The 26,423-nt window shown below is 54.2% G+C and overlaps 1 protein-coding gene and 1 pseudogene across 2 annotated transcripts; one reads left to right on the forward strand and one right to left on the reverse strand.

Moving 5' to 3' along the window:
- Window positions 1–2,094: 2,094 nt before the first annotated feature.
- Window positions 2,095–16,639, forward strand: MFNG (MFNG O-fucosylpeptide 3-beta-N-acetylglucosaminyltransferase). 2 transcript variants are annotated; one of them, XM_065887094.1, is made up of 8 exons: window positions 2,095–2,517; window positions 6,372–6,420; window positions 6,866–6,968; window positions 7,392–7,545; window positions 10,307–10,392; window positions 12,260–12,425; window positions 14,162–14,247; window positions 15,697–16,639. In XM_065887094.1, exons 1-8 carry the CDS (start codon window positions 2,263–2,265, stop codon window positions 15,761–15,763), a joined length of 966 nt encoding a protein of 321 aa, XP_065743166.1. In that variant the 5' UTR covers window positions 2,095–2,262; the 3' UTR covers window positions 15,764–16,639. The 2 variants fall into 2 exon arrangements, with proteins under 2 accessions (XP_065743166.1, XP_065743167.1); XM_065887095.1 differs by lacking the exon at window positions 6,372–6,420 and having other exon boundaries at window positions 2,263–2,524; window positions 15,697–15,763.
- Window positions 16,640–20,438: 3,799 nt separating this feature from the next.
- On the reverse strand, window positions 20,439–20,531 carry LOC136131662 (small nucleolar RNA SNORA11; annotated as a pseudogene).
- Window positions 20,532–26,423: the final 5,892 nt, after the last annotated feature.

The following is a 26,423-nucleotide window of genomic DNA, read 5'->3' on the forward strand; positions in this document are numbered from 1 at the left end:
GCTCTGGGCTCCCTGGCCATGGAGACTGGGTCATGCTCATTTGGGTAAACAAACCTCCCCACTTCCTTGCTGTGTGCCTGGCCTAGTGCTTGGTCTATGGACATATGAGTCTGGGTGAAGATGCAGGAGCCCAGCAGCTGGTCCCATCTTAGGTGCCCTTTCTATGGGGGTGGAGAAGCCCACCAATTCTTTCATCGTCACCAAGTCTTATTTTTGTCCCCATCTGACAACTGAAAGTAAAGTTCAGAGAGGTGAAGTAACTTGCCCAGAGTCACACAGCTAGGGAGTGCCCCAATCGGGATTTGAACCCTGGTTTGTGTGGCATGAAGCACGGGCTCATCCCTTGGTGATGCCATTCTGAGAAGACAGACTGTGAAGGGGCCTGGCACGGGGCTGGCCCATAGAAGGGTGACTCAAAAGCGTTGCTCTTCCTTTCCCCTTCCTTTGTGGGGCTCATGCAATTCACCGGCCATCTGGTACTTTCTTGTGTTTAATTAACAAATATTGATTGAGCTCCTACCATGTGCCAGGCACTGTTCTAGGCACTGGGGATTCAGTGAATAAACAGAAATCCCTGCCCTGATATTCTCATGAGGAAGACAGACAATAAATAAAATGTACAGGATGTTGGAAGATGAAAAGTACTATGGAGAAAACACAGCAGAAAAAGGGGCCTGCTGCGAAGGACGGGGGAGAAGGGATTCCAATTTAAATAAAGTGGTCTGGGAAGGCTTCACATAGAAGACATTTTTGTGTAAACTTGAAAGAGGTGAGGATGAGGTGTATGGATCTCTAGGGAGAGACCCAGGCAGGAACAGCATGTGCAAAGGTCCTGAGGTGGGTGTGTCCCTGAACTGGCCAGAAGCCCACTGGGTCTGGAGTGAGGAAGCAAGGGGAAGATGGTAGGATATGGGTTTGGAGGTAACAGGGCCCCCCTTACACAGGGCCTGTAGGCTGGTGTCTGATCTTTGACTTTTGTTCTGAGGGAGATGGGAGCCATCAGGGTTCTAGCGGAGGGAGGACAAGATATGAGTGACCTTGTACAAAACAAGACGGAGGTGGTAGCTGCAGAAGGTCCTCTGTCCACTGGCCTGGCTGGGAGAGAGGCAGCAATAAAGACTGCTGAGCAAGATGGGCTGCAGTGGGCCACAGCAGGACAAGCACCCTCAGGGGCCTCTGGTGGGCCAGACGAGGGCCAGCGACCTGGGTTCTACCTGGCTCTGTGGCTGAGCTGCTGGATCATCTTAGATCATTCTCAGCCTTATGTGCCCAGCTGTGAACTGGAAATAATTCTAACGCTGTTGCGAAGACCAGAGGAACTGAGCTAACTACTGTGGGAGCCCCAGAGGCTGGGAGGCTTCCTGGAGGAGGGAACCCTTGAGCTGAGCCTTGAAGTCCAAATAGAATTAAGCCTGGTGGAAGGAACGTGGGTGAGGATGGTGGGGGCTGGCGAAGAGCATCCAGGGTGAGGGACAGCGTGAGCAAAACCTGGGAGGCTGGACACCAGAAGATACTGGGTATTGAGTGAGCTTAGCCGGGGGTCTCTGGGGAGTGGGAAGGCTGGAGGGCCCCTCCCTTCCATCTGGCATGGAGGGGTTGCTTTTCTTTATTTTAAAATTTTTATTTATTTTAACATCTTTATTGGAGTATAATTGCCTTACAATGGTGTGTTAGTTTCTGCTTTACAACAAAATGAATCAGTTATACATATGCATATGTTCCCATATCTCTTCCCTCTTGCGTCTCTCTCCCTCCCACCCTCCCTATCCCACCCCTCCAGGCGATCACAAAGCACCGAGCTGATCTCCCTGTGCTATGCGGCTGCTTCCCACTAGCTATCTACCTTACGTTTGGTAGTGTATATATGTCCACGGCATGGAGGGGTTGTTGTTGCCCCCACCCTCCCTGCAGCAGCGGGCAGGGCCGGGCTGTCCCTTCCGCCGGTGACACTTTTTCAGCCACCTCTGGGCTCCCCTGGGCCGGCCCCGCCCCTGGGCTGCCCTGGAGGCAGGGGCGGGGCCAGGCGCCCCAGAGCCGGCAGTGGGAGGGCGGGCCCGGGAGCAGGTGGAGGGCTGGCGGCAGCGGCAGCGGGGCTGCCATGGCTCGGCCTCCGGGTCCAGAGCACCGACTCCCAACTCTCCCCTTCTGGCCTGCCCCCCATGCCTGGCAGACCTTTGCCTTTGCCGGGGCTCCCGCCTGACCAGCCTCCCCTCCCCGTCTGGTTGGGATTTGGGGGCTGAGCCGTCTGGGGTCCCAGGGCCAATGCAGTGCCGGCTCCTCCGGGGCCTGGCTGGAGTCCTCCTCACTCTTCTGTGCATGGGGCTCCTCTCCCTACGGTACTACTCAAGCCCATCCCCGCAGGGCGTGCCGGAGACCCCCGGGCTGAGCCCGCCAAGCCCTCGGCCCCCGGAGCTGCAGCTGCACGATGTCTTCATCGCAGTCAAGACAACCCGGGCCTTCCACCAGTCCCGCCTGGAGCTGCTGCTCGACACGTGGGTCTCCAGGACCAGGGAACAGGTGACAAGCGGGTGACTGCGGGCCGCAGGAGTGGCCTCTGGTCTGAGGGACTCACAGAGGACCTTCTACCGAGCTGGGGTCCCTGGCGGCCTCGAGGGAGAAGCTGCTCACCCACCTGCCCCACCTGGGCTGTGTTCTCGCTCCTTCCTAGGAGGACCGGGGGCTCCTGCGGCCCTGACTGTGTCCCTTGCTGGCCCCAGAGCCAGGTGCTTCTCAGGCCCACTGCTTCGTTTCTTTTGGGGCCAGGCTGGGCCCGTACCCCGGGCTCCTGGGTCCCTTCTGGGGGGTGGTCCCTCTATTCCCTGGTTGTCCTGGCACAGGTTCCGTTCCTGCCCACCCTGGCCCAGCCTGGCATCGGGGGCAATGGGGGGTGTTGGGCAGCTGCGACAGAGGCCCCCGAGAGGTCCTGACTCTGACATGCGCCCAGGCCAGCCCGCCCCCTGTCCAGGCCCTGGGTGCTGTCCTTCTGCCCTGGCTGTGAGCGTGGAGCACAGGGACTGAGCCGCTGAAGAGGGGACAGTCTGGGGGGGGGGGCTGTTCAGGGAGAGCGGCAGGGGGGCATCCTTTCAGAACTCCTGAGAGCCCTGCCCCCACGCCTCTGCGGCCCAGGGTGTGCCCAGGGCGGTGGCACCTCATCTCCTGTGCTCCGTTTCCTGCGGGGCACTTTCCAAGCGAGGGAGGCGGGGTGTGTGCTGTGATGATGGCGGCTGAGGTCGTGGTGGGCGAGAGGTCTGCCTGGCGTGTGGGATTGTGTGTGTGTGTGTACACCCGCGTGCATGCTCACCTGCACGGAGCCAGTGTCAGTGTTAGATGTGCCGTGACTAGAGGTGTGTGTGCCACAGGGCTGCGTGGCTTCTGTCGTTCTGGGGCGGTGGCTGTGACACGCCGAGTCCCTTCTGGCTCTTGCCCTCCTCACATCCAGTGCCCTCCTCAAGCAAAGTCAGTGATTCGGGGGTGCTGGGAGTCATCCCTGGGGGAGGGAGATTCTCACACACACACACGCACACACACACACACACACACACACACACACACACTGTCCCCACTTCGGCTCAGTGGAAGTGACGAGCCTTCGGAGGGGGTTGGGGGCTCCTGGAGACCAAGGAGCGGGGAGGCGGTGCCTGGAAGAGGCCAGGGCCCCCTGGGGAGGGGGCCCCCTGGGGAGGGGGCACCCCTGCCCTGACTTCCTAGCACCCTGGATTAACCCTTTCCTTGCTGTACCCCCAGCACCCCAGGCTCTTCCCTGGGGCTCTGCACAGCTTCTCTGGTTCCACTTGCGGAAGTCGCCAAGCCTGGCCCTCCCCGCAGACCTTCCTGTTTATGGTGCTGTGTCTGTGTGTACCCGGGAGCATGGCCTCACGTGGTCAGAGGCCCTTTCCTGTCTCGTCTCGATCACTATGGTGGTGTGCTTGCTCCGGATGAGGAAACTGAGGCCAGAGAGGAGGAAGTGCTTGCCCCGAAGGCCTGAGGGGGCAGAGCCCAGTAGGAGCCGGCTGCCATCTCCCGCTGGGGCCCCTCCTTCTCTGCTGAGACCCGGGATCCCAGAGCTGCCTAGTCACTTGGGCCTCCAGCCTGGGTGTCTGGGCCTGGCAGGACCAGGCCGGCAGAGGAGAGGCAAGCAGCCCCCCGCTGTGCCCTGAGCTCAATCCCAGATGCTAACCAGGCAGCCAGAGGGAGTGCCTGACGGCTGCCCAGCATCTGCTCAGCATATCGGGTTCATCGCCCTCTGGAACCTTCACGATAACCCGAGTGGTAGCTATTGACATTCTCAGTTTACAGGTGAGGAAACTGAGCAAGGTTAAGCAGAGGTAGGAGATGAATTCACTCAGTTGGACACTCCCACCCCACCCTCCCCACCCCTGCCCCTAGCACAAGGGGCAGAGTCTAGAAATCTTGTCCTTTAAGGCAGGGTTGAAAAAAGGAAAGATACTCAGAGGAAGAGGAGAGGAGACAGAGAGACCCACTCTTGCCACTGCATCTGGGCCCCCTTCGTTTCCACCCTTTGGCTCATCTCTTCCTGTGACCTTGGCCAAGGCCTTCCACCGTTCAGCCTCAGCTTCCCCAGCCACACAGGGCAGGAGGGTCTCGGAGCCTCTTTCAGCTCTGCTATCGGCAGCGGTCCTGAGCTGGTTAACTCCAGGGCTGGGCACCCGCCCCAGCTGGTTAAGGCAGCCGGGTGGCAGGTGGGCCTTTGTGGTAGCGAGCTGGGGCTCGTGTGGGGCCTTTGTCCCAGGCAAAGGGGGTGGGCTCGGGGGAGGCACGTTTTGTGATTCGGGGAGGGGTCTTCCTCTTCCCCACAGTCCTCGAGGAGGGCGGGTAGGGGATGGGGGAGGAACAATGGCCCCACATCTCCCCTCCTCTGCAGCAGATGGCCCCCGGCCACCCCTCCCCTGACCCCAGCAGGCTGTCTGTCCCTTTGTTCTCCCGCGAGGTTTTAACCATTGTCAGAGTCCCTCCTGGAACAAATCAAATGCAACCTTCAGCTCGAGGAGACTACCCGCCGCTCTGTGCCGACCTCAGGATTCCCAGGGACCGAAACGCCAGCCTCATGAGGCACCCTGCTCAGCCCCCGGGCCCTGCTCCCTTCCGCCTCCCCCCTCCGCTTCATTCACAGGCATTCCCTGGCCCATTTGGCCCACGCTCCAGACTTGAGAGAGTTCCGCTATCTGGGTGACTGTTTGGTGGCAAAAGTTTGCCAGGGAGCAGGGCAAGAAAGGTCGGACTTATTTTACAGGCTCCCCCGGGGGCTGTGTTGAAAACAGACTTGGGGTAAGGCAGGACAGAGCAGGGAGAGCAGGGAAAAGGTGACTGCAGCAAAACGGGCAGGAGGTGACGAGGGTGGGCTGGATCGAGTGCTGGCCGTGTAGGCTGGAGGGAGAGGGTGCACCCTGGGCAGTTTGAAAGTTGGGTGGACAGAATTTGTTGACAGACTGGATGTGGGTGTGAGAGAAAGAGAGGAGGCACGGTGACCCCAAGGTGTTGGGTTCCAGCAAGATGGGGAAGAGTGAGAGGAGCCCAGGTCCGGGGGTGCTTGGGTGCTCGGTGTTGTCGCCCTCAGTCTGAGGTGCCTGCTAGACCCCCAGGGAAAAGTCTGGCTGTAGTGGGAGTTGAGGGCGGGGAGAGGTCCTAGCTCTCCTCCTGCCAACCGCACCGCCTTGCTCCATCACTTAGCTTCCGTTTTGCCGTCTGCGAAGCGGACAGATCATAACCCCTGTCTGGAGGTTTAGTGAGGTCATGGGGGACCAGGTGTATGAATGCTGTTGGTGGGTCACCTCTCCTACCTGGCAGATGTGTAGGGGCCCCGACAGTTGCCCAGGGGGTTTGCGTGGCTGTGAAAGTCATGACCGTCTCTCTAAGTAGTTTGGTGTCCTAGTGTGTGGGTCTGTCTACTGAACAAGTGTTTAGGGTTCTGTATATGTGGAGGGGCCAAGCGGGACTGTGATGTGTGTGTGTAATATGATGTGTGATGTGTGTGCATGATGTGATGTGTGTGTGTGTGTGTGTGTGTGTGGTTGATGAAGGTGTGATTCTGCTAAGGGTGTGTGACTCTCGTAGGGACCCTGTGGGTGCTGGTCTGTAAGGGGGCTGAGTGTGAGACTGATGGGCTGGTGTATACCGCGAAGTTGTACAAAAGCTGGGTTTTGTGTGTGTTGTATGGGGGGGGTGGGTTGGGTAGTTGAGAAAGTCATGTTGTCCTAAAGGAGCGTGTGACTGTGAGAGGGGTGTGTGTCCATCACTGAAGGAGGACAGAGGTCTGCCATGTGTGTATCCACCTGGACTTGGCTGTGGTGGGCTGTGGGCTGCCCGGGACTCTCCTTGGCCAACCCCAGTCCTGATTCCTTTCTCCTTCCTAGACGTTCATCTTCACCGACAGCCTGGATGAAGGCCTCCAGGAGAGACTGGGTAACTCTGGGTGGGTTGGGGGCCCCTCGGCTGTTGCCAGGGAAAGCTGGGGTGGCTGTCCACTGGCCTGGGGTTCCCCAGGAAACACGGCTGCCCACCCTTGTCACAGGGGGATTCCCCTTTTGCCTAGGACGGGAGCAGGCTTCTTCCCTGGAAACGGGTATGGGTGTGGGGAGGGACTGTGCTAGACAAGACCCTGGACACCTGGGTCCCAGCCCGGCCTACTACTGTCCATTAGCTCCAGGGTCCTGGGCAGGTCAGCCCACCCACCACCCCCCCCCCCCCCCCCCCCCCCCCCCCCGACTTCAGCTTCCCCATATGTAAAATGGGACTGGATGCACTGCTCCAGGCTTTCTGAGGCCCCGCCTTCCTCTGCATTCTCACACTGTGTAGGGCTGTTGGGAGGAGCTGGGCAGGGGCCCCTGACCTGTCCTCCCTTCTTCAGGGTCCCACCTCGTGGTCACCAACTGCTCTGCGGAGCACAGCCACCCTGCCCTGTCCTGCAAGATGGCTGCTGAGTTTGATGCCTTCTTGGCCAGCGGACTGAGGTGAGTTCACCTTGGTCTTTGGGGGCAGGCGTGACCTTTGCCTCGGGCCAGTTCCTAAATGAGGTGTCTTGTCAAAAAAGTAAGGTTGTCCGGGCCCTGTGAATTTAATCACATGTAGGGCCTGCTGGGATCTGTCTCTGGACAGACAGATGGGATTCAAATTCTGCTGTTCACTGGCTGTGTGACCTTGGGCAAGTGTCTTAACCTTCCTGAGTCTTGGTTCCCACCTGTGAAGTGGGCACAACTTCCTCATGAGCTTACACCAGACGCTGCCTGGCACAGAACACACCAGTGCCTTCAGTGTTAGCCTCCCCCACCCCATAAGTCTGTTGACTTATTATGAGGGCGCAGGGCGGAGTCTGGCTGGCTGGCAGCCCTTGGGAACCCCCTCCAAGTTCACTGTCCCGCGTTCCATCCCCACAGGTGGTTCTGTCATGTGGATGACGACAACTATCTGAACCCGAGGGCGCTGCTGAAGCTGCTAAAAAGCTTCCCGTGGACCCGCGACGTCTACATCGGCCGGCCCAGCCTGAACCGGCCTATCCACGCTTCTGAGCCGCAGCCGAACAACCGCACGGTCGGTTCCCTCGCTGCCTCCTTTGTGCATTGGCCGCTGGCCCCGGGGGCGGGGCCATGCGGGGGCGGGGCTGTGGAGGGGTCCGGTGGGTTTTCTGGGTTTCAGATTTGGCTGCATCCGGGTGTGTCAGGGCTGGTGGCTTCGCCTGTGATCCTCAGTCTCCTCCGTTATGAAATGGGGAGATTGAGACAATGCAGGTAAGGCACAGAGACTGGCGCTTAGTAGGGCCTCGGCCACGGAGGAGCAGTGGCTCGTCCTGGTCACACAGTGAGCACGGGGGCGGTGAGTTGAGGCTTCCTGACTCCACGGCAGGGCTCCTAGCCACCTGGCATCACCATGTAGTTGTACGGATTGTTAAAATGCTGAATCCGCTGGGCCGGGTAGTAAACTGTGGCTGCCGGGAGCCCCTGAACCCTCCCCTCCCCTCCTCTCCTCTAGACACCCCTCCTCTTTCCAGATTTCACTAACCAGCAACTGAGTTGACACCTGGTACAACAGGGTTCCCAGCACCGGCTTCAGCTCCAGACCTGAATGGACAGGTTTAGGTCGCCAGATTTTGCCCCTAGGGCTCCCTTGGCCCCTGTGAAGAGTCAGGCCATGGGTCCCCCTCTCTAGACGTGGTGCCTGGAGAGGGAGCTGGGCCAGTTGTGGGGTTTTCTCCCTCCCAGGGTCACCATCTGCTTCACTAGGGAAACCAAGAGCAGGGAGCACAGAACCTTAATTACCTGCAGGTAATCAGCCTCTGAGCCCTAATTAAATCTTCCTGGGCCTTGGGGGAGCGTGTGTGAGCGAGCTGATGCCAGGTGAGCTGCGGGGTCTTCCAGACTCCCACACCTCCTCACCCCCGACCTAAGGGTTTGAGAGCTCCGCTCTGGAACCTGACCCCCCGGGTTCACTCACCAGCCCTGCTTTGCTACCTCCTGGCTTTGTGACCTTGAATGAAGTCACCTCACCTCTCTGTGCCTTGGTTTCCTTATCTGTAAAATCAGTGAAAACAGTCACTACCTCATAGGGCTGTTGTGAGCAAAAAAAGAATTAAATGCGGTCATCTATCCAAGGGCTTGGAACGGGATCTGCCACGTGGTGGACACCAGAGAGTGTTATCAATCAGTACCCGACTCAGCACAGCCTCATCTCTGAGCTGTGTTCTTCCTGTGCTGGCTCGGGACACACCCAGTCCCCGGCCTCACAACGTGCATGAACGCCCTCCTTGTCAGACACCCCACCAGCGGGATCCCAGGACTCCGCTCCAAAGTGTCCCGGTCTGTTAAGACCCTGGCACCCCCCCAGGGTGGGACAGCAAAGGGGGCAAGGGCTCGGGCTTGGAGTCAGTCCCGGCTCTGGGACCTCAGTCAAGTGACCTCAGTGCCGTGCACCTTGGTCACCTCACCTGCAGCGCAGGGCTCTGCATAGTCAGTGCTCAGGGTTAGACACTTGCATGGTCGCTGCCGACGTTGCTACAGTTCTCTGGGAGTGGAAGCCCTGCCCTCATTAATTCATTAAACAAGCATTTATGGGGCACCTCCTGTGTGTCAGGCCCTCAAGAAACCATTCATTCTGCCTGGTTGAAGCCCGACCTCTCTCTAAGAGGGCAGAGTTTCCAGAAGTAAGCTCGTAGATGTCTTTAGGAGGAGAACATGTCCTCTGGGCCAGGAGAACCACCGGATTTCAGACCTGGAGCCAATGTTGTACTCACAGGTGGCAAATCTGAGGTACAGAGAGGGGCAGGAACTTTCTCAAGGTTACACAGCTGTGCAGTGGAGGAGGCGGGGGCCCCTCCACTTTCCAGCTCCCTGCCCACGGCTCTTTTCTCACTGCTGCATCATGGGAGGTGACCCAACCCAATGCAACACGCATCAATGAAGCACCAACTCTGTACTTGGGAGAAGGTAACTTTAGGGCACTTGTCTGACCAAGAGATGATACAGCTGAAGAGGTTCAGTGTTTCTCAAAAGCCTTAAAGAAATTCATGGGTGAATTCACAGGTCCTCACAGAGGAGGTAGAAGAGGCCTTGGGCCATGGTGATGTTGGGTGAGGGCAGAAAGTGGTTTACACCCCAAAGGGGTGGTATTGGTTGCTGAGATTGAAATGCCAAGGGGTTTGCTGGCCTTAGGGGCTCACAGGCCTGCCTGCCCTTCTCTCTTTCCTCCACGAGACCTCATTCTCTCCTTTTGCAGAAAAGCTTTCTTGGCCCCAGGAGTTGGGAGTGGCGAGGCCAGTGTTCGTGGCCCGGTGTAGATGGCATAAGGATTACCTTTACTGGTGACCCTGTAAAAGCATCTCTCCCTCACAGCATATGGAACTCAGGCGAGGACTCTGATTGGCTGGCTGAGTCATGGGCCTGTTGCTGAGCCAGTCACTGGGTCAAAGGTGTGGTCTTGTGATCCGTCATTCCTGGGGCACCTGCCTGGATCTGTGACCTATGGGAGCAGGTGCTGTGTTGGGCGGTCCCTCCTGAACCGCGTGGGGATGTTTCTCTGAGCACTGGGTGGACAAGTATGATATGTGTCCTCTTTAACTGAAATCCAGCCAGATTGGGGTCTAATTGTTGTCCCCATCATTCTTAAATAGCTATGTGACTTTGGGTCTCGGTTTCCTTATCTATAAAATGGGCATAATAATGTCAGGCTGTAGGAAGACTCTAGTGAGATGTGAAATAAAAAGTTTTGAGCCATGCTTGTTGGGGGTAAGGGGGGCCCTGGCTGTTGCCCCCACCCCAGGCTCACCCTACGTTTTGGCCCTCCCCATCTGTCCCCGCAGAGGCTGGTACAGTTCTGGTTTGCCACCGGGGGCGCCGGCTTCTGCATCAACCGCAAACTGGCTTTGAAGATGGCCCCATGGGCCAGGTAAGCAGAGACCTAGAGACTAGTGGAAGAGGTTGCGGGGGTGCAGAGAGCGGGTGTTGGCTGGTGTGTGGGTGGGGCCTTTGCAGCAGGAAGGGCTTGAGAGCGAGCTCAGGAGAAACTACCTCTCATTCCCACTGCATCACAGAGTTACAGTTAGTGGTGAGCAAGCCACCTGTCACCATGCCCTTGGGGGTACACCGCCTAGTGCACTCTGCCACACACAGGCAAGTTGTGTAATCTCCAGGAGCCTCAGTGCCCCTATCTGTAAAATGGAACTGATAATACAATGGCCAGTTGTTGTTGTAAGGGTTAAATGAAAAAGTGTCTGGGCTGGCACCTGGCAGGAGCCCGGCAAACATTAGGTCCTGTTTTCAGCCCTCTTCTGACTGGTCACTGTCACAGGGGAGGTGAAGGCCAACTGAAGGGGCACTCAGAGGAGGGAGTAGGGCCTTCTGCTTGGGGAAAGGAGGGAAGGCTTCCTGGAAGAGGTGAAATTTGAGCTGGGATGGTCCTAGAGGGCTCAGACTGAGGGGGATCGTGGGAGTAGTGGAAGCGCTCAGTACCTCGTGGGGGTACTGATATTCTAGAGAGGACGTGGCCAAGGCCTAGCCTCTTGAGGTCTGCCGAGCAGGCTGTTATCAACAGACACATCAGTGTCGCTACCTTGAATTGAGGGTTGACTCTGAGCCAGGCCTGTGCTTTGCTAAGAGTATCACAGCCCCCAGGGAGGAAGGGGTGTTGGCCTTATTTCTACTTGGCTGAGGAAACTGAGGTGCTGAGAGGGTAAGCAAAGTAATTGGTTCAAGGTCACTCAGCGGCTGGGTTTGGCTCTAAGGCCTGCGTGCTTTGTCACTACACCAGCCTGCCGTGCCCTGCCCTGGACGGGAGGGGTCCTCCGGGGCCAGTTTGTGCCCTGGCTGGGAGCAGGAGTGCTGTCCTAGCATCTGTCGACAGCAGGCATGTACACACAACCAGGGGTCATCCCTGTGCCTGGGCTGCCCCCATCTAGGCTTCTGTCCACCTCTATGGTACATTCGTGTGAATTAGAAAAATGTACCCACTCTGGGGAGGTGCAGCCTGGGGAGGGGGGCAACGGCTGGGTTTCCGCACCCACTCGACCCCTCGGTCAGGCATCCTGCACAACGGGGCAAGCTGCTCCACCTGGCACCCCCGCGGCGTTCGTGGGGTACGCAGTCAGGTGACGCCCTTGCCTGGAACACTGCTCCTCCCCTGCTCGGCACCTGGCTGACTCCAGCTCATCCTCTGTTTAAAAACTGCTACTGCCATGATTAAGTAAAGAGCAAAACAAAAGACTGCCGCATCCTCTGGGAATCCACCTTGTCCTCCCTGTGTCCCCACGCCTCGTGCTTCCCTCTGACTTAGTACCAGTCCTCTGAAATGACCTGCTCATCTATCTGTCTCCCTCCAGAATCGGGGCTGCTGTTGAGGGCAGGAAGCATTTCTTTCTCATCTCTTTGTCCTCAGCCTCTGTGTCATGGTGGCTGGCAGCAGGTAGATGCTCAAACTCAAGAATGAATGAATGAGTGAGTGAATGAATGAAAAGAAAGAGAGAGAAAGAAAGGATACATTTTTATAAAGGGCTGCATTTCACCTTTCCTCCACTTAATCCTCACAACAGCCTTGTGAGGGCAGGCCCATTATCATGCCCATTTCACAGAAGAGGAAACTGAGGCTCCCCGAGGCTTGTGACTTGCACAAGGCTACGCAGTATGCAAGAGGCAGATGCTAGAGCCAAGCTCTGTTTTCCCAGCTGGCCTGGGCGGAGGCAGGGTCTTCAGGGAGGCAGGGAGGGCTTTAGGTGTCGAGGGCCTTAGGCCAGTGGCTGCAGCATGACTGTGTCCCTCAGTGGCCCCCGCTTCGTGGACACATCTGCCCTCATCCGGCTGCCTGACGACTGCACTGTGGGCTACATCGTCGAGTGCAAGCTGGGCGGCCACCTGCAGCCCAGCCCTCTCTTCCACTCCCACCTGGAGACCCTGCAGCTGCTCGGGGCTGCCCAGCTCCCAAAGCAGGTGAGCCAGCCTTGGGGCAGGTGGCACTGGGGAAGGTGCTTGTGGGGGCTCTCCCCTATTGATGGAGAAACTGAGGCCCAGGGTGGTAAAGGATCCCCTTGAGGGCATGCAGTGACTCAGCTCTCTCCACCTCTAACCCTCAAGGGTCTGCATTTATGATGCTAAAATTATTTGATCTGGTTCCCAAATGCCAGCTGGAGGGACCTGCACACATGAGATGAAGCTCGTCTTGAGGTTCAGACCACCCAGCTCGCCACAGGCTACCTCCTTCCCTGTCTCCTCTCTTCAACCTCCCATCCTCCCCGCACCCTCTGAAGGGGCCAGTCCTTTTCAACCGCCTATCGGCAGCCCTCTCCTTCACCAAAGCTTACCCGTCTACTGATTGCTGCTTTTCCTTCTCACCCAGGTGTCACTGGGAAGGACCAGGTCTTCAGTAGGGACATCCAAGTGTAATGTCAGGCTGGGGGAGGGGTAGGGACCCGTCCCACCACCTGGCAAGGAATGACTGCTGAGGTCCAACTGGCTCTGCCTTGCAGACATGCCCTCCAACTCGTGGGTTTCCAGCCCCGTAGGGCGTCCTGGCTGGGAGGCCCCTGGGATCTTCTGCCTCATGGTGTGAGTGAGTCAGAGCCCTTTTGGCTGCAAGTGACAGAGAGGCAACAGACTAATTAAACAGAATTCGCGTACCTGAGAAGCTGAGGGCTTGGCCTGACTTGCTAGATCTGGCAGGGTCTGGGTACTCAGACCCTGTCCCCTCTCTCATGTGCCCTCCCCCACGTTGGCCTCATTCTCAGGCAGGCTCAGCCCTCATGCTGGCAAGGCGGCAGCCCCTGGTTTCCACCCCACCCATGGGAAGAGAGCTCCTCCTTCCACCAGATCTCAGGACTGGTGCTCATTGGTCACATGGCCCACTTGGGTCACATGACCTGTCTCCTACCAGTGCCTAGAGTTAGAGTTGATTGGCCAGACCTAGAACGGGGATGCAGATTGGTCCCATTAGGATCACAGCCAGGAAAGAGGGGCAGATTTTGGACGGCCAAAACCAGGGCACCCTAAAGGTGGGGTTTTCAGATCCCCCGCTGTGCCAGGCACCACACTGGGGCCTTAACTTCTTTAACTCTCTGCTGCCCCACAGCATTCACGTGGGGGTGAGTCCTAACGTTATTCCCATTCTACAGATGGAGAAACTGAGGCCCAAAGAGTGGAACTAACTGTGGCACACAGCTAGTAGAGGACAGAGAGGGATTTGAACCCTGCTCGGGTGGCCCCTTAGCCCACAGTCTTTAACCACTGTGCTTGGCTACCTCTTGATGGGTGTCATCATCCTGTATCCTCATTTCTCGTGGAGTGACCTTAGGCTCCGGGTGGAGACGGATTGCCCAGGCCCTAGAGTGGGTCTCAGGAAACCTCCATTCAGGCATGCAACTTTCTGGAAAGGTGCTTTCCCGCCTTGAGCCTCAGTTTCCCAATCTGTAGATGAGGGAATCGTTCCAGCCTCCCTAGTAAACTGGACCGTTGGCGGCACAAATGGGATTATGGTCAAAGGGGAGTGGGGTGGGGCCCTCAGCGGAACACCCATTACTGATGGTGGAATTTCAGGTGCAGAGGAGTGCTTTTCGTGCCCCTCAAAATGCCTTCTGTGCCTTCTCTGTTTCTGCCCAAATGCTGCCCCCTTGTGGGGTCGCCAGTGGGACGCCCTGCGCCCTTCACTCTCTTCTCTGTGTCTCTCTGCGCAGGTCACCCTCAGCTATGGCGTCTTTGAGGGGAAACTCAACGTCATTAAGCTCCATGGCCCCTTCTCCCCTGAGGAGGACTCCTCCAGGTGGGTCTGGAGGCTGAAACTCTAGGATGGGAGGAGTGGGGCCTGCGTCCAGGCATCCAAAGATGGGGGAGCCAGGAGGGAGGGAAGTGAGAGAGGCCAGTGACTGACAGCGCAGAGCTGGGAGTGGAGGGAGTGGATTTCAGTGTCCGCTCTGTCACTGGCTTGCTGTGTGACCTTGGGCAGGTGCCTTGCCCTCTCTGGACCTTAGTTGCCCCATTTTTAACACAAGGAGGCTGAGCTATGTGGATCTGAAGGGCTCTCCCAGGCCTGATCCTCTGGGAGACTGTGAAAGACTGAGCTCTCTTCACTGAGCAAAGGAGATGCTCTAATGGAGGAGCTCCAGGCAGTCATGGGGAAATGAAAAGAAAATCTTTCTTAGGGTCTTTGTTTCTTTGATGATACTTTTCGATGGATAGAGGGTTGGAATGGGGGCTAGAATGCCACTTAGGCACCTTCCAGTTCTGTCCCCAAAGACTCCCTGGGGGGATTAGGGCTGCTCAGCCCAGCCCCCTCCGTCCCACCCCCAGCCCCGATTGCTGTAGGGCAGCTCAGAGCACAGCCTGTGACACACTGTGGCAGGGGAGCAAGACCTGCTTAAGGAAGTAAAAGAAGCCAGTGTGACTGGAATGTGAGAGGAGAGAGGAGAGTGGAGTCAGATTCAGTTGGGGAGGTGGCAGGGAACACCCTCCCCCATGCCCCCAAAGGCCCTGTGGGCGCTGTCTGGACTTCGGATTTATCTGTAGGGTAATCCTTAGGGGAGCCAGCACTCCTGCCCCTGAAATTCTGTAGAGCTGTCTGGCTGGGGGCAGAGGAGTCACAGCTATCCCAAGGCTGCCGGGACCAGGGCTGTGTTGAACAAGTCAGGCATTACAAGGAGACAGAGTTTGGCTCAATTTCTAAGAGGAATGGAGCTGCCTTCTAATAGAGTGAGCTCCCCATCAGTGGAGGTGTGCAAGCTATGGCTATACTGCCAAGGCGTTTAAGAATTGGTGTTAAATTCTCTCAAAGCCTGAAGATTTAGAATCTAAAGGTTGCTACCTAATGGGGCTGGAGCCAACTGGGGACTCAGATATGTGCGGTCAGAGGGTGTGGCCTCAGCTGGGGCCTCTTCATGGTTTCTCGGGCTTTTGAAGTCTTTATAAACCAGCGGTTCTCAACCAGGGATCATTGGGCAACTCCCGCCCACGCCCCCCACTAGGGGACAGTTGGCAGCGTGTGGGGGCATTTTTGATTGTGAAGACTCAGGGTGCTTGCTGGCATCTAGTGGCTGGAGTCCAGGGATGCTGCCAAGTACCCTACAACGCACGGGACAGCCGCACAACAGAACCATCTGGCCCCCAGCGTTCATGGTGCTGAGGTGGACAAACCGTGCTCCAGAGCATCTCTGTGACGTGCTCCCCAGGAACCCGTGGGAGTGACCCGTCTTGTCCGTTTCTGGTCTCTCCACAGGTTTCGCTCCCTCCATTGTCTACTCTACCCGGATACTCCCTGGTGCCCACAGCTGGTGGCCCGATGAACCCTGAACCTCCGGGCAAAGGTTGAGCTGAAGCCTTTGGTTGCCCTTAGCCTCCCAGGCGGCCTTGAGGGCCCGTGGCAGTTCCTGTGTGGGCAGCAGTCCCTGGCAGGGCCTCTGTGGTGGGCAGGCGGTAAAGGCATCCCAAGCCCCTGGGAGGTGGGCTGGACAGCCCAGGACCAGGTGCACCATGTGAGGGCCAGAGAGGCCTCAGGGGCTGGACTTCATGGGCCTTGGGTGGCTGAACTGAACAAGGGTAGGGGTCCTTGAGCTGCTCGGGCTCAGGAGTCCTCACTCTCCAGAGAATTACCTGGGTCCCTTGGTGTGGTCAGAGCCCCCACCTCTGGTCCCTCAGTTACTCTCCCGGGGTCAAGCGCTGGGCCACCCACTCCTGGCTTCCTCGGCTGGATCCCCAGCCACCGAGGGGATGCAGGTGCAAGAAGGGCAGAATCCAGGGTCTGCGGCAGATACTGTTATCGCTGACCAGTCTCCGGTCCCTGCTCCCCCCCACCCCGATTTTGTTTGGAGCATCCGCATGTCCAGACCCAGTTGATGAATCAGACAGAACGGGTCCTAGCCAATCACGATGATCCTTTTGCTCACTTTCCCAGCTTCCCTTTCTGTTAGGAGCTACTATATGACCCAGCTCTGGCCAGAGCCAGAGCTCTGTCTGTTAGTGCAAATAAAGCAAAGCCAATAGAGAGGCTTCTGGGGAAGGTTTTGCAGCCCCAGACCCCATCTTCCTGCTGTGAATGTGGGTGTGATGTCTGGGTCTAGGGCAGCCACCTTGCTACCATGAAGGAAAGGCCAAGACAATCATCCACAGCTGTCCCTTCCAACATCTGGTTGTGTAAGAATATTAAACCCTTATTTGTTTAAGCCTCTCTTGGCTCAGTTTTCTGTTACGTGCAGCCAAAGTCGTTCCTGACCGAGGTAGGGTCTTTGATCTGTCTGTCGTAGTGGTGTTGATTTGGGTCCCTCGGCTAGACAGCCCTGCCCTACCCTTGCTGGCTGTGTGACCTTGAGGAATCCACTTGGTCTCTCTGGCCTGTTTGCTCATTTTATATATGAGAAAAGGAATACCTACCTCGCGGGTTGTAGGTGAAATGATGCAGAGTTTGTAAAGGGCACAGCATGGAGAAAGGAATGGCTCAGTGAAGTGATGGAAGTAGCGTGTGCTGTGTCACTGCATGCCAGGGCATATAAGAGTGCCAATGTGCCGTACACCCTTCTACGCTCGTCTGTGCCTAAGGACATATGTGGGGTGTATGGATGTGTTTGTGCCTGTGTCACACCTGTGTGTGTGTGTGTGTGTGACGTGCACGCATGTGAATATCTGTGTGCTATGAGGTGCTGGTTTGCTGGGGACGCTTCTTCCTTTTATCTGTCTTCAGGGCCTGGGTTGGTGTGGCCAGAGAATCAAGGAGGGCTGAATGGAGCTAAGGGATTCAGCCTCTGGTATCAGATAAAAGGACACTTTGAGAGCCCAGGTAGGAGCTGAGTAGAGGTAAATGCCCTTAGAATTTCATGTCCCAAAGAGGTTGCATGACTGAATGAAAGTGCTCATGGTGAAATTTCAGGCCTGATGGTACCTGTGGGGAGGGCTAGGAAGGGAAGTTGTCTGCTCCCCGCCAGCGTCATGCTCAGAGATGTTGTGTAATTGACGTCACAGCGGGGCTCAGGGCTGAGGGGAGGAGGGAGGGAGGACAAAGGGGCTCTGACCCAGGCAGCTGGGGCTGGGGGCTCCTTTGGAGCACGTCCTCCAGCCCTCGAAGGACCTTGTCCCTGCCGCAACTCTGTCTGGGCTGATGGAACCGCTGAGCACTGGAGCCTTAGCACCTTCTTTTCCAAGGAGGAGCCTGACCCAGAGGGAGGCCGCTCTGTGCGTGTTAGGTGCAGGGCTTCCTTTCTTTCTGGGTTGACCTAATGCTGGGTTTGTGGGATGCGAGCCGAGTGGGGCGGCCCCTGGGCCCACAGCCCAGTGGGGATGGGATAGCGTGCTGTACTGCCGCTGTCCTCTCCACCCTGTACGCGGAAGGCTGCTGGCTGGACTGCTTTTAGAAGCAGCAGCAGATTTGCAGGTTGCTCCCAGATTCTGAGGGTCGGGTGGAGGGAATAGGACTCGGGCCATCTGCTGCCTCCATTGTCCCAGAATAGCTGCTGTAGGGCGGGGAGCAGAGTCAGCAAGGATCAGAATTGGGATGGAGGAAGGAGGGAGGCTGAGTTTAACCCTCTGTGGGTCCGTATGGGAGGGTGTGAAGCTGCCTGTAGGCTCTGCTAAGGTGACCTGTGTGGGCCCCACAGGCAGGGACTGGGAGCAAGGTTGGACCACCTTGTCTCGGCTTTGCTGTGCACCTTGGGCAAGCATTATTTCCATTTTACAGGTTAGGAAACTGAGGCACAGGGAGAAGTCCTTGGTCCAGGTCACAGGGCTTTCAGGTGCCAGGGCCAAGGTTTGAGACTCCACAGCGGTCATCACAGCGTGGGATGACCCTGCAGGGTCAGAGGGCCTCCTCAGGCCGGGGCTCTATCCTCCTTTCCCCCTCTGCCTCTATGCCCTTGGGCGGGTGACTTCACTACTATTCACTGGCCTCGCCTGTGGAACAGGCACAATGACCTCTACATAGTGTTCGGGGGCGGTTTTGAGATGCTGCACAGAAAACTCCTGTGGCGGGTAGTTACTCAAGAACCACTATCTCCCTGCCCTCCCCAAGCTCAGTGTTCTCGGCCGTAAAAGGGGGTGGAAGGGGCGCTGGACTGGCCGTCACCTCCACTCCGCCATCTGGCCTGGGTCATGGTCAGTCTCTCCTGTGTTACCACAGCAGCCTCCTCGCTGGCCTCCCCTCAGGCCCCCTCACCCGTGCCCACTGGTGCTGAGCACACTCGCCTCCTCGTTACTGCTGATGGGTGTACAGCTTCTCTGCCTGCCCCAGCTCTCCTTCTCCCTGGAATGCACGACTGGATCGCTCTTGTCAAGCTCCAGTGTCCTCTCCTAGGGAGGCTGTCCTTGATCACCCACCACAAAGTGGCTGCCTGACCACCATCACCTTGCTCTGGGGTAGCTCTTTTACATGGCTCTAAACGTCTCTTGTTGATGTACCTGCTTGCTCGTGTGTTTGTTGTCCGCCCCCATCTGAATCTTGGCTCTGTGATCCCAGGGATTGTGGTGGTTTTTCTCACTCCTGCTCACTGCCTGGTGCATAGTAGATGCTCAACAAATATTTGTGGGATGAGTTGAAAAGTGAGTGAATGAGTTTCTCAGAGCTATTCCAGCTTTGTCAGTTTTTAGATTTTACGAAAGGTGCTAAAATCCCTTGGGGACCAGGTGATGGGGAAGCTTTATAATGGAAGCATCAGGCTGGTAACACTGATCATTTTTAGTGTCACACACGAAAGGAATATCTGACCTTACTTGCTTCTGATATGGTGCACTAGGAAGGACACAGCTTCACCCGGGAAGTCTGCTTGCCAAAATAATTGACTCTACACAGATCAACCCTCTGGGTCTAAATATCAGTGTCCAGGAAATGGGCGGGGGGGCGGGCAGTGGAACATGTAAAAGGACACCAGGAGGGCTCAATCCACCAAATCAACAATGAGGACAGTTCTACAGGACAAAGAGCCTGGTTTCTTCAACAAGTAAAATGACATAAAAAAGGGAAGGAGGAAGGACTGTTAGAGATTAAAACACATTTAGAGAGAGTCATAGCAACAAAATGCAGTGCACGGAGCTTGTTTAGATCCTGGTTCATAAAAATGGACCCTACAAAGACATTTTCTTTTTTTAGATTAATTTGTTCTTTTATTTGTCAGTATAACTACAGTACCCTGCAAACTTTTTTAATCTAAAAAGTACATTTTACATCACAATCCAACAAACACACGTATATGATATGTATACATATATAAAAGTGAAACAAAAGTTTTGCCAGAAACGTCCACCCTCAGTGTTAATTCTTTTCAAGACTTTTTTTTTTTTTTTAAACCAAGGTTGAACTGCACTGACACACCATAATCACCAAAGTTCCTAGTTCATCTCAGGGTTCACTTTATGAAGTGAATAGTGTTGCACGTTCTATGGGTTTGGACAAAAGTATGATGACATAGGGCTTCCCTGGTGGCGCAGTGGTTGAGAGTCCACCTGCCGATGCAGGGGACACGGGTTTGTGCCCCGGTCCGGGAAGATCCCACATGCCGCGGAGGGGCTGGGCCCGTGAGCCATGGCCACTGAGCCTGCGCGTCCGGAGCCTGTGCTCCACAACGGGAGAGGCCACAACAGTGAGAGGCCCGCGTACCGCAAAAAAAAAAAAAAAAAAAAAAAGTTGACATAAAATCATTATAAAGTCATACAAAGTATTTTCACTGCTCATAAAAACTTCTGTACTCTGTGTATTCATCTCCCCTCTCCCCTCAAACTCCTGGAAACCATTGCTCTTTTTATTGTCTCCATTGTTTTGCCTTTTCCAGAATGGCATATAGTTGGAATCTGTTTTTCGTTTTTCTTTGAAGGGAGGGGTTCAAAGCCTATATGCCTGTAAGACCACTCATGGTTCACCCACGTGTGGACAGGACAGGCTGTAGGTGGCAAACTCCCCCACTGAATACTGTAGCTTTCCTTCCAGTACTGAGCCCCGTCTCACTGGTCCTGCCCAGCAGCCACGTGGAGGTGCAGGGGGATATGTGTTGGGTATTTGTTCATAGGAAGGCCACAAGGTTTGTGTCCCTAGTCACAATGAACCCAGATTCCTGTCGGGTGTTAAAAAGACATTTTTGATAAAAATGAGGAAATTTGAATGTGGACTTTGCATTAGATGGTATTAAGAAATTGTTAATTTTATTAGGTGTGATAATGAGGTTACTTTTTCAGAAATGTTCTAATATGTGAGAGATACATTCTGAATATATTCTGAAATGATATATTGTCTGGAATTTTCTTTAAAGAGATGCTTGGGGGAAGGAGTTAAATAAGGATGTTAAAATGGGGACGGTTGTTGAAGTGGGGTGATGGGCACATGGGGGCTCATTATTCCTATTCCCTTTATTTTGGTGTGTGTTTGAAATTTTCCATAAAAAAAGTAAAATTAAATAAATAAGAGGGCCAGTGGATATTCCATTTTGCTAGCTATGGCCCTCCCCCTTTGCTTTTCCTTTTTCTCTCTCCCCTGTCCCCTCCTCCATGCCCCACATTCAGGCCCAGAGAACATCTGTTCTTATCAGACACTGCTGTCCTGAGTCTACTTTCTGTTCTCCCCAAACACCCAGAGGAAGGAGAGGCAGGCCTTGACCAGAAGCTGGCCCCTGCCTGATTTGCATTTTGCCTGTTTTCTGGTTTCCTTGAGGCCCATCCTGACTTCTTTTGGTTCTGAGCACTTGTCCCAGCTGCTTCGTAACCCAGCAGCACTTTCCTTGGGCACAGTCACTGGGCAGATTCCTCCGCCCACTTCTCACTCCCCCTAGTCATCCATCCAATAAGAATTTACTGTTCACCTCCTCTGGTGGGGGCATGGGGAGGTCCCGGTGTTAGAGGCTACACAGGGGAGTCAAGTGTAAGCCCTACCCTCAATAGGGAACTCGAATCCCAGTTGGGACAATATTGAAAACATGGTGTATCATGTAATCGATGAGGAAATGTGACCATGGGACAGAAGAAGGGAGGACTAAATTCTAGGGGGTATGAGGGGCAGCAGGAATCAGGAAGATCTGGGTCTTGAGCCATGAGGAGGTAAGAAGGAACAGAATGCATCACATATTGCCTTGAAGATGGGTCTAGGGAGACCCTAAGGAAAGATAAATGTTAGTTATGGTTACAATTACTGTTTTCACATGCCTACTTATCTCACCTTGCAGGGCAAAGATGAAGTGTGTACCTGGCACCGTGTCCACATAAAACAGAACAAGTTCTCTCCCTCCTTCCCTCCCTACATCTCCTCCTGAATGACTTTGTAAATTTCCCCCAGAGCAGAGACCTTGCTCGATGCAGCTTTGTGCCTTATAGTATCTGGCACAGTGCCGGGCACATAGCAGGCACTTCATGAAGACCAGTGACTATTTAGGTGGGTGAGTCAACCTCAGGCTAGTACAAACCTGGCTGTATTAGAATCACAGGTGCTTGGTAAAAACAGATTCCAAGGCCCCATCTTAGATCCTCAGAATGCAAGTCTCCAAAGAAGGGGCCAGAGAATCTGCATTTTTACCTGGTTTCCCAAGAGGATCTAAGTGGCTGCTGGGTTAGAGAACAAGGATTGGAGGTGCGTTCAGCACCATGGACAGAACCTCACACTGCTGCCTTTATCTACTCTCCTTCCTGGGACTAGATGGGGCGAGGGCATTCTATGTATTATACGGCGGGAGTTAATGGTCTAACCCTGATGGGGGCCGTGAGACATCTGTGGCCTTGGCCCTCAAGTGTCTTTGCTTCAGGAGCACGTGTCGGGGTGGACACTGGTCCTGCTGTGGGAGACAGCTCTGACTGCACAGGGAGAGGCAGGATAATAAATATTCCCTCCATTTCTTTTGTAAGTTGTAAGCGACCGTCATACTGTACAAGCAGCAAAGCATGAAGCCTGAGCCAGTGTGAACAAATTAATCCCCCAGCCGTGGTTTGAGCACCTACTGTGTTCAAGGGCTGTGCTGGTAGCCAGGGGGCAGAGGGATGGGTGAGATACAGCTGCCACCCCAAGGAGCCAGCAGCTTGCCAAATATGGTTCATTGACTGTTAGAAAGCAGAGCTGCCGTGAAGATAACCAGACCCGGAGTCAGTGAGTATGCTTACTGGAGAGGCTGCCAGGCGAGTGGAGAGGACAGACACGTGGCAGAAGAGGCTTCCTGGATTTGAGACCTGGCCCTGGCGCACCGACTAGCTGTGTGGCCTTGTGCCTGCTGTTTAGCTTTCAGAGCCTCAGTTTCCTAATCTGAGAAGTGGGAGTGACTACGTCCTTCCATCTCCCAGAGCATTTATAAGGAACATGCCTACTCAGCCCGGTTCCAGCGGTGCAGCCCCAGCACCGTTCATTCACTCATAGACTCCACACTTATGCCAGGCATGGTGACAGTCACTGTGAACAAGGGGCATGAGAACTGGCACACAGGGGGAGTAAACTGGGGGGTAGGGCCATACTTCTGGCCTCCAGTGAGACTACATTTCCAGCCTCCCTTGCAGTGAGAGGGTGGCCATGTGACTGAGTTCTGGCTGATGGATGTGCCCCACTTGCAGGCCTGGCCCATAAAATCCGCCCCCCATGAGATGATCTCTCTCTGTCCTCATCACTGGCTGGATGGGGAGGACTTTGCGTTATAGGAGCCTGGAGATGGGAGGAGCCCAGGTCCCAGAATCTCTTCGTGGGAGTCTGTCCATCAGACAGATGCACTGAAGTGTTAGAAGAACCAGAAGCAAACTGGTGTTGAGTTGAGCCCTTGGGTTTGGGGATGTTCGTTACAGCACTTAGCCTGCCCTGGCTAATAATACAGGGAGATACAGCAAACAAGTAAACAAATAAGCAGGAGTTCTAGAAGCTGATGGACTGAGGAGAGCCACACAGAGGAAGGAGACAGTGGGGGAATGTTTGGAGGATACATTATGGATTTATTTTTAAGTTCTTCTAAGCTTAAAAAATAAACCTTTAGGGGCTTCCCTGGTGGCGCAGTGGTTGAGAGTCTGCCTGCCAATGCGGGGGACACGGGTTCGTGCCCCGGCCCGGGAAGATCCCACATGCTGCGGAGCGGCTGGGCCCGTGAGCCATGGCCGCTGAGCCTGAGCGTCTGGAGCCTGTGCTCTGCAAGGGGTGAGGCCACAGCAGTGAGAGGCCCGCGTACCGCAAAAAAAAAAAAAAAAAAAAAAAACCTTTAGCCCCTCAATTGTCCAGGTCTGAAATTCTCTAGCTTTGGCTATATAACTTCCTTCTCAAGCCTCCTGAAACCTCATCTTCTGTGATGTATGTCACTCATAACTCCACCTTCTGGATTTTATTTCAAGGACCTTCTGACCAAGTTTTGTCTTTAGTCTGGCCCTGCTGGCTCAGAAACCTGTCCCTTCATGCTACATAGCTCCAGTGACCTTTCTCTCTCCTGTAACCTGGCCTTCTGGGAAAAGAGTCTCCAGATGGACCTGTGTTCCCATCTCTCCAGCCCACTGAGCCTCCCCCCACCCCAGCTTTGTTCAGTATCTGGGAGAAAGTATATTTGCACCTTTAATGACTTTACAGAGGCAGGATACAGACCATGAGAGTGAAAACATCCAATTTACCAGTTGGTTTGCAAGAGATATTTATGTAGTCCAAATCTGTTTTATTTGTATCTGATTATTTTTAAATTAAATTGAAATAAATTCTAACACATAAGTAATATGTTTACCATTCCATTTCCCATCGCTGCATAACAAACTACCCCAAAACTTGTGACTTAGAACAGTGACACCACTTATTTTGCTCATGAATCTGAGATTTGGGAAGGATTTTGTGGGAAAGCTTGTCTCTGTTGTACTTGGTGTCAGCTGGGGCGGCCCCGGCTGGGACTATGATTATCTGAAGGCTCTTCCACGTGTCTGGGGAAGACTCAAATTGCTGCTCTCATTCTATGAGCCCTCTCTGGTATGACATTGCGGGGTAGAGGGACTTCTTACATGCTGGCTCAGGGTCCCAGGTATAAGCTGGGTTGCCCCCTATGACCCAGCTTAGGAAGTCCATCAGCATCAACTAAGGCCAGCCCATATTCAAAGAGGGGATTTAGACTCCCCACCCTTGCCTTTAAGAAATTACGTTATTAATATAAAAAATTGTGTTAAAATATAATATATATAAAACATAAAATTTGCCATTTTAATCATTTGAAGTGTACTTCAGTGGCATTAATTGTATTTGCAATGTTGTGCAATCACCACCAAAACTTCTTCGTAACGTTTCATCCACGTTGTAACACGTATCAGAACTCCAGTCCTTTTCGTGGCTGCATACTATTCCATTGTCTTTATATGTCACATTTTGTTTATCCATTCATCCATCCGTGGACACTTGGGTTGCTTCCATCTTATGACTGTTGTCAGTAACGCTGCTATGAACACTGGTGTACAAATATCTGTTTGCATTCCTGCTTTCAATTCTTTTGGGAATATACCCAGGAGTGCAATTGCTGGATCACATAGTAATTCTGTGTACATTTTTTTTTTGAGGAACTGACATACTGTTTTCCACAGCAGCTGCACCATTTTACATTCCCACCGGCAATGCACAAGGGTTCGAATTTTTCCACATCCTCACCAGCACTTGTTTTCTGTTTTTTAAAAAAATAATAGTCATCCTAATGTATGTGAGGTCTCGTCAGTGGGTGGGCACCATCTCATTGTGGTTTTGATTTACACTTCCCTGATGGTTACTGATTTTGAGCATCTTTTCATGTGCTTAGTGGCCATTTGTGTGTCTTCTTTGGAGAAATGTCTTTTCAAGTCCTTCGCCCAGTTTTTTTTTTTTTTTTTGCGGTACGCGGACCTCTAACCGCTGTGGCCTCTCCCGTTGCGGAGCACAGGCTCCGGACGCAGAGGCTCAGCGGCCATGGCTCACGGGCCCAGCCGCCCCGCGGCATGTGGGATCCTCCCGGACCGGGGCACGAACCCGCGTCCCCTGCATCGGCAGGCGGACTCTCAACCACTGCGCCACCAGGGAAGCCCAACCCAGTTTTAAATTGGGTTGTTTTTTGTTGTAGATGAGCCCTCGTTCTTTCTTGCAGCCATGCAGCATTTCGAAGAAGCGTTGTACAGTTCTTTTACTAACCAGTCCTCTGCTGGTGGCTGTTCGGGTTGCTTCCAATCATATGCTGTCCATGCAATGCAACAATGAATCTTCTTGTACCCGTGTTATTATGCACACGTGTGAGTATATTGAAAGATAAATTCCTAGCAGTAGGATCGGTGAATTAAAGAGAAGCTGCATTTATCGTTTAGGTAGATACTGTCCAATTGCCCTTGAGAGAGGATGTACAGATTTATATCCCCTGTAGCTATGTAAGAGAGCAAGGTGCAGCTTTAAAACTAACACACATGTTTTCGGCATTGTGCCAAAGATTTCTTCTTCCTTGGGGATGCTAGTCTGACATTTCCTAATACCGATTAAAACATTGGCCTAACACTGCCCTCTGTTAAGGGATTTGCAACTCAACTGCATTTGTTCATAAAATGGAATTAATATCGAATAACTTGTCAACAGAACTGATTTTTGACCCTGTGCTATGACAAATCTATTCATGGTTTTTTGTGTGTGTGTGTGTGGTACGCGGGCCTCTCACTGTTGTGGCTTCTCCCGTTGCGGAGCACAGGCTCTGGACGCGCAGGCTCAGCGGCCATGGCTCACGGGCCCAGCCACTCCGCGGCATGTGGGATCTTCCCGGACCGGGACACGAACCCGCGTCCCCTGCGTCGGCAGGTGGACTCCCAACCACTGTGCCACCAGGGAAGCCCTATTCATGTTTTATGTTTTAAAAATCTATTCAAATTTAAAAAGCTGCTCCTTAATACTATTAAAATGATATAAAAAATTAGACTCAATCTCAATAGGTATGCCAATCTTTCCAAATAGGATGCAATTTATTTTTATCAATATTTTCCCAGAGGTATAGCCATGAAAATTCATGATGGGAAATTCTTTTCTGTTATCAGTGGTATCTAACAAGAGAATGG

The sequence above is a fragment of the Phocoena phocoena genome, chromosome 11, assembly GCF_963924675.1.
Source record: "Phocoena phocoena chromosome 11, mPhoPho1.1, whole genome shotgun sequence".
Taxonomy (NCBI): domain Eukaryota; kingdom Metazoa; phylum Chordata; class Mammalia; order Artiodactyla; family Phocoenidae; genus Phocoena; species Phocoena phocoena.